We start from the raw sequence: 7,957 nt of genomic DNA, 5'->3' as shown, positions 1-7,957 counted from the left end.
AGCTTCCAGTTTAACACGATGAATAAGTTAACATATTACAAAATGTAACCAAAACAAATAAACCATTTAGATTCAAAAGTATGTTGCTATCAATGATTTTTTACTGACAGAAATCATGGTACATTCTCGATAGCTTTCCTTTTCGAACCCACAACCAGCAAGTGCTTTAACATTGAGCGGTTGGAACCCCTCATATCCCTCATATCCCTTGCCAAAGTTCGGGCGTACACGTAAGAATGACCCAGCTACGCCACTGGGTACGTACATGTACCCTACGTGTAACACATTGGAGGTAAAAAAAAATAATGATAAATTACAGTCGAATTGTTAAAATAACAAATATGTGTTTTACAGCAAAATGGCAAGTGAATCAACTGCATGCGGCATCTGCGTTTCCAGACATATTACTAAACCATCAACGGCATGGTGTTTTGAATGTAATGAAGGACTGTGCGAGGAATGTAAAGAACACCACACCCTGAACAAAGCATCGAAAAGTCATGGTATAATACCTGTAACCGAATTTCAAAAGTTACCTGTAAGTGTCCTTCAAATTGTAGAATCCTGCAAATCACATAATGAACGTTATCAAGCTTATTGTGAAAAACACGAATGTGCTTGTTGTACAAAATGCCTCATTGAGGACCATAAGAACTGCAAAGATCTCACAGATATAAACGATGTGGTTTGCAGCATCAAATCGTCAAATATGCTGTTAGAAATTGAAAAGTCAATGCGGGAAGTTGTTGAAAATTTACAAAAGATTAAGATGAATCGTGCAAGAAATTTATCATCCCTCAAAATATATAGGGAGACAATTGAAAAGGAAATTCAGACAGTCAGGCAAACAATAAATGAACACTTCAATCGTCTAGAAAGAGAATTATTGAAAGAACTTCAAACAATTGAAAATGACGAAAGAAAAAAAATCAGCAAAATTTTGACATCTGTAGAGCGGAAAGAAAAGGAGATTGGTGGACTTCAAATAAGTCTTACAATAATAAAGCAGCATGCATCCGACCTACAAACCTTTCTTGTCAGTAAACAGATTGAACATGTATTGATGGATACCGACAGTCTCATGAAGTACATGCAAGATAATAGTGAACTATCAGATGTCATCATATCTTTACAAACCGACAACTTGGTTAAAGGAGTAAACGAAAATATCAGCAGATATGGTGAAATTGTTGTTCACACAAGTCAAAATGATTTGTCCATTGTTAGACAGAAAATGAAGCAGGCACAGGCTACTGTTACCGATTGCCCAGACCATCCATATGAAACAATAGAAACTGCGGAACATGAAAACGGTATGTTTAAAGAATGAATACAGTTTTGGTTTAAGTTGATATCTTATACAGATTTTCCTCAAAATGTTCAAAATAAATTATAATCCGGAAACCGAAAAAAAAATCAAAGGAGATACGGAAAGCATAAACATGTAATCATAATAATGAAATGTATTGATACTTACTAAAGGTGAATATAATAAGTACCTATTCTTGAAAACCTTTTTCGCACAAGCTTACCATTACTAACCTCATTTAATTATTACTCTCTACTTATTCTGATTTGTTTTGGATAAACAACTGACACATAGTAAATGCTTGATGTTCGGTATGAGCCAAGGCTCCGTGTAAAGACCATACTTTGGACTATAATGGTCTACTTTTATAAATTGTGACTTGGATCGAGAGTTGTCGTATTGGCACTCACACATCACCTTCTTCTATCTATGTTTAATTTAAATTAATAACAATACGAATAATCTCAGAAGAGGATTTTCTAATGTACAAAAATCATGTAAAATCATCATGTTAGAAGACAATTAGACAGTACATAGCCGTTTGTTTCGTTTTACTTCAATGTTTTTGTTGTTTCGTTGTTTTCTTCTTATAGATGATGTGTTTCCCTCGGTTTTAGTTTGTAATCTGTTTTTTCTATATCTCTCGATTTATGACTTCTGCACAGCGGTATATTAATGTTGCCTTTTTAATGATTACATGAAATTTGCAAATGGTAAGCTTATGTTAAAAAAGAATTTAAAGTATCGGTATTTAGCAAATGTTAAGCTAATGTTAAAAAAGTTTTTTTAAGTATAAGTATGTATTAAATGTTATAGTAACAGTTATGATTTTTATTGCTTGTGAGAGAGCTGTCTACTGCAATGTATAAGTGTGTATCATGGCATTTTTACTATTTCTTTAAATTCAAGTTTAGGTAATCAGACATCCACTTTATTTTAATTTTATTGGATAGTTATCTCATTTACAATCAAACTACATCTTCTTATTTTAATATCAAAAGTCTTTCAGTACAACACCATACTGTGCATTGTTGCTCTACCGTATAAAGATTGCACTTGTGGTAATTAACAAAATGCCACACCAATTTAAGCGTTTTTTACTTTATTCTGCAAACACAAATAATTAAGATGTCTATCTTCAGTATCTTAACGAGTCTTGAAACTAAGTCACAGTTTAAAAAAAAAATCAAGTGGAAACAGAAAATTAGATAATAAAACAGGCTGCACTGCTTCTTGTGTCGTTTTATTTTAAGTAGTTCATACATGCTTTCTGTAAATATCAGGCAGTTTTATTTTCTCGTTTGATTTGTTTTACCTTTTGTGGTGTCGAGTCTTGTTTTAAGCTTATTATGTTATATGGGTTCGCTCATCGTTTACACCCATACAATGACCATAATTTTACACAACGACTATATTTTCTCTCTGGTGGATCGTTTTTGCATTGCCTATTTTACATATTGTTTTGTTTACGATCAACGATAATTGTGCTGTATCAGCTATCCGTGATGATATCCGTATGGCAAAATCAAAGGTACTTTATTCAAATGATTTGCACCACCTGACTTTGTCCCTTTTAGTCAAATTACTTCCCTTAGCTTAAGATTGAAAATATAATTTATTTCAGATTTGCGGATAATCTTGTCCTTTTCCGTCATGTATCTAAAACTAATGTATCTAAAAATTTCCTTTGGCGGAAATGTACAAAAATGATGATTAATTTCAAGGGAAAATGCTTAAAATTAGATTTTGTGGGAAGGTTGAAATCATCATGTTTTAAAAGAATTTGGCCGCAAACTTAAGAATGCAGGTAAGTTAAAAGTTATTTAACTTTAGAATTCAGCCTACAAGGCGTTTCTTTATATGCGAACAAATCATGAACAATATCTTCTTGCATATGTATTTCAGTTTTGAATCTTGCTATTTTACGATTTTCCGTCATTTTATATGATCTTATATATCAATTATACTATGGTTACGCTTCCGATTTTTAAACTAAAAAGGCCGAAAGATTTCAGAGTAGACAATGTCCATTTGTACACGGACAGAAGCCTTAAAAAAATGTAAAATTCCCCTTTATGCGAACAAATGGTTCATTTGACATAGGTATTGGCATATTGACATTTTTATTTAAGGAGCTTATATAATCCTATTGTAATGGCTGTAGTCATGAATGACAAAATGGCCGCTATGCAAATTAGTAAATTACACTAAATTTTGACATATGCGATATCAGTCACGGTGGCAAAGGTTAAATCACACCTTAAATCTTTAGAACGTCACGTCATAGATGTCAGTTAATGTTGCAGAGGCTTTATCAAACCCATTATGAACCCTAATGAGTTTTACTTCATGCAACATAAAACATCTACGTGATTTATGATATAGTTTTTACAATATCACACACCGTATAAAGCCTCAACCAATATAAATCCTTGAGCAGATCTCTTGGAATAATATTGATGTTTCGGATAGATACGGGTGTGATATTGAAATGGCTATATGATATTCTTTACAAAAGACACTCAGATAAAAGTATGAAAGAGCAGATTGTTGCCCAATGTAGAAAAAAAACTAACCCAGTTCACAACACTTTTTGAGGGTACAAATCTGTCGTATAATTGTATAATATATGGTAAACTAGAATAACCTTCCCTTTCGTGAATTTAAGACCTTCCGAATTATACTATTTACCGGATTTATTATTACATGAGCAACACGAAAGGTGCCACGTGTGGAGCAGGATCTGCTCACCTTTCCCGAGCACCCGAGATCACCGTTAGTTTTCCCGGGGGATTTGTTGCTTATTTGTTAGTTTTCTATGTTGCGTCATGTGTACTATTGTTTGTCTGTTTGTCTTTTTCATTTTTACCCAGAGCGTTTCCAGTTTTTTGTTCGATTTTTGAGTTTGACTGTCCCTCTGGTATCTTTCGTCCCTCTTTTAGTAGAATTCCAAGATATGGTTGGAAAAAAATGCCGACCTTACCATCCATTTTTTTAATGGTGCATTTCAACCAAATTATATCTTGAAAAAAACCCGGACGTGAAATAGAAACTACATTTATGTTCGTGCATCATTCACGTTTTCAATTTTAACTAAAATAAACTGCAAGTAATTCGTATTTGTGCTTGTCATGGTTTTACCACTATATGCATTGATTTACAATAAATTACTGTTTTATTGCTCAGTACGAGAAAATGACTTTTGAAACATTTATACCCACGACTGGGCAATGTATTAGAGAATATTCTATTATGAATTATTCGAAACACTAAGGATTTTCTCATCCCAGGCATAGATAACCTTAACCGTATTTTGGCAAAACTTTTGGATTTTTTCGGTCATCAATGTTTTTCAACTTTGTACTTGTTTGGCTTTCTGACTTTTTTATCTGAACGTCACTGATAAGTCTTATGTAAACGAAATGCTCTTTTGGCGTATTAAGTTATAAGCCTTGTACCTTTGATAACTACTTACACTCAGAAAATCAAACTTGGCATTATAACATGAAGTATAATGATATCGATTATTAACTGCAAAGGTCGTTTCACTTTCAGCAGAATGCCCTAACGATTATTTGTCTTTCATTTCAGACCCTTGTTTCATTGTCACCGTGAAACCAGGGGCAGAAGCCATGAAATTAGGATTAAATGGACAATACAGGCTGTGTTTTACACCGAGTGGTTTTGTATTAGAAGACATACAGAGCATGACATCAAAATGTTATTGGCCATATAAAATAGTACAACAATATGGAAAAATGGTTATCGAAAAAGAATTTTTAATCCGTGTTGTGAACAAGAATACTTTAGAAGAATTTATTATCGGATTTATATGTAGTTCAAACGATGACATAGATGAAATATTTCGCCTTCTACCTGGGATAGATAAGTGAATAGATAAAGAAAGATATGGTATGAGTGCCAATGAGACAACTCTCCATCCAAGTCACAATTTATAAAAGTATACCATTATAGGTCAATGTACGGACTTCAACACGGACCCTAGACTCTCATTAATCGCAAAGTATAAAGGGCCCAAATATTACTATTGTTAAACCATTCAAACAGTAAACAAACGGTATAATCTATATAAATAACGAGAAACGAGAAACCCGTATGAATCACATAAACAACCGACAACCACTGTACATCAGATTCCTGACTTTGGACAGGAGCAAACAATGATTAGACGTTTAATTGGTACCCAACCTTCTTCCTTTTTTTTAACAGTAGTATAAAATCACATCATAGAATGACACACTATTGAATATCAATTGGAATGACTTAACTCCATCATAAAACGAAGTGAAACAAATAAACACACAATGAACGAATAAATTTGTGATACTATGTTTATATTGGTCCCAGATTTTACCTATCATGATTGTACAAAAGTATGCGATCAGCCGTGAAACATTATATTAAGAGGTTAAGGATTAAAAATCAAATCAAACCCCATAAAGATAGAAAAAGAGCAACAAAAACATAAAACAAACCCTAGGACAAGAAGCAACATAATCGCTGAAGTATATTTCATTTAACATGTTTAATTATGATTCAAACACTTAGCATATCTAGTAAAAAAAAATGCAGTGGTCAGTGTCAAATGCAAAATATAAAATGAAACGCAGTCTGAAAACTGTCTTATCCTAACAATATATTTACTACAAAAGGTACATGTTTTTCTATTTTACAAGGTAGATTAAGTATTGGTATAATTTTCCTATAGTTTAAAAGAAAATGATTTTTGAAATATGTTTTTGTTTTAGAGCAGGTTAAGCCCTTTGATAGCAGAAGTTCTCACCTGCTGATGTCGTATCAAAAACAATTTCAAAGTCAAATTCACTACTACATGTTAATGATAGTATATATGAAACTAAACCCTTCAGCTATAAAAACGAACAAAAACATTCAAAATAGTGTTACCCTATCATATTATTTCTGAAAGGCAGTCTTTATCATGAAATCTCATTCTTATTAACATACCGTTCATGCCTAAGTCATTGTAAAATTTAAAAGAGGCAAAGTTAAGCTCCTCTCAATTTACTTCACAATTTTTACTGAAATTCATAGTATAATATTGGCATAGGTGTAGTTGGTACGAGACCACAGATATATTGTAGTCCTCTTTTTTTTTTTGGGGGGGGGGGGATAATGAAAATTTTAAAACTCCAACCTATGTTTTCACAATAATATTTTTACAGTGTGGTGTACTTTTTTTGGGGGACAAATTATATCAAAATTATAGGAAACGTCATTGCCTCAACTAAAAATATGAACAATTTTATGTTAAGGGGTCATGAAATCTTTTGACAGCTTCCGAAGTGCTAATTTTTAACCTTTTTCAGCTGGACCAAATCACTACTTAACTTAAAATTAATGACCAAAATCTTATTTACAATGTAATTGCACCCCCTTTCTTGCTATTTGTGGCATTAAACACGAAGACATACAATTCGGATTGGGTATACAAAATGGTAAGTAACACACTGTCCACAATAGCTTTATATAGTGACTATATTAGTGGACAACGAAAATTGAGGGACAATAACGGTGTTCCTGGACCAGTTTCAAGTTATGAAAATAATTATGGCGTTTTTCGAACATGTAATAAACGAGTTAAAAAATGAATAAAGATAGCTGTAATTCTGGCAGATTTTCCCAATATATGAGTAATTATCCAGAAAATAAATAAGAAGGATAATCTTAGCCAAAACGAAATTTCTGCAGGACTTTGATTTAAATATTGTTTTTCGAAACAAATACGTTCATTTTAATGTCCTTCGCTGCTACTTTTTTTTTTTTTTTAAACATGTACTAAATGTAAAATTCTTTCTCAACAGCAGTTTTTTTGCTTGAACCTTATAATTATTATTATGTTTGTTACATTATCATTATGTTTTTTTTATTCTATCTATTACTATGTTTACATAAAATGTAATTTTCATGTTCTGTTCGTCTAAAAACTGTTTTGATAGTGTATCATGGAATATTTCAAAAAATATTGAATAATAATGGACTTTTCAATCAGTCAATACCTTATATATGAGCCAGTTCAGATTATATTGGCCTAGAGGCCATAATAATCTACAGGGTCATATATAAAGTATTGACTGATTGAAAGTCCTGAAATTATATCTTACATAGGTAAATAATGTATTAGGATAATGGTGTTGAATGTTCCTTCAGTATATTTTTAAATTGTATTTTACACGAATTTAACATGTTAATGAAAACATCAATATTCTTTAAATAACTTCATAGCTTGTTGCGTTAGCTTTCTAGTATTCCAAGCGTCTTTATAACATAACATTCTTGATATCTCCTTCTGATATACTTGCAACTTTCCATCTGACGCGGCACTACCATGGTTGTTATTTTTTATTTGTAATTTGTAATGACGTCAAAAATCTGAATTTAGCCATTTTTTTTTATATTGACCGTCAATATAAATATAAATAGAAACATAGCGTCCAAATACTTAAAAAAAACAAGGCTTCGAATGCACAAAACAACCTCTGCAACACGTGATCATAATATTCAATGAAAACAGAGGACTGCTACACCAAGAAGACAATAACAATCAAAACAAAGGAGTAAACAAAAACTCATGAAACCAAAAGACATTTACATCAACAGTTTAATAAA

The 7,957-nt window shown here is 32.1% G+C and overlaps 1 protein-coding gene across 1 annotated transcript; it reads left to right on the top strand.

The window, feature by feature from the left end:
• The first annotated feature begins 358 nt into the window (after positions 1-358).
• Positions 359-5,202, top strand: LOC134684676 (E3 ubiquitin/ISG15 ligase TRIM25-like). Its single transcript, XM_063543980.1, has 2 exons — positions 359-1,313; positions 4,901-5,202. Exons 1-2 carry the CDS (start codon positions 359-361, stop codon positions 5,200-5,202), a joined length of 1,257 nt encoding a protein of 418 aa, XP_063400050.1.
• The last annotated feature ends 2,755 nt before the right edge of the window (positions 5,203-7,957 follow it).

Source organism: Mytilus trossulus, chromosome 9 (genome assembly GCF_036588685.1).
Source record: "Mytilus trossulus isolate FHL-02 chromosome 9, PNRI_Mtr1.1.1.hap1, whole genome shotgun sequence".
Lineage (NCBI taxonomy): Eukaryota > Metazoa > Mollusca > Bivalvia > Mytilida > Mytilidae > Mytilus > Mytilus trossulus.
This window is presented reverse-complemented; position numbering and strand designations above follow the sequence as displayed.

Coding starts and splice junctions, on each gene's coding strand:
- LOC134684676 (XM_063543980.1), top strand. CDS start 359: ATGGCAAGTGAATCAACTGCATGCGGCATCTGCGTTTCCAGACATATT. Junction 1,314..4,900: donor AACTGCGGAACATGAAAACG/GTATGTTTAAAG, acceptor CTTTCATTTCAG/ACCCTTGTTTCATTGTCACC.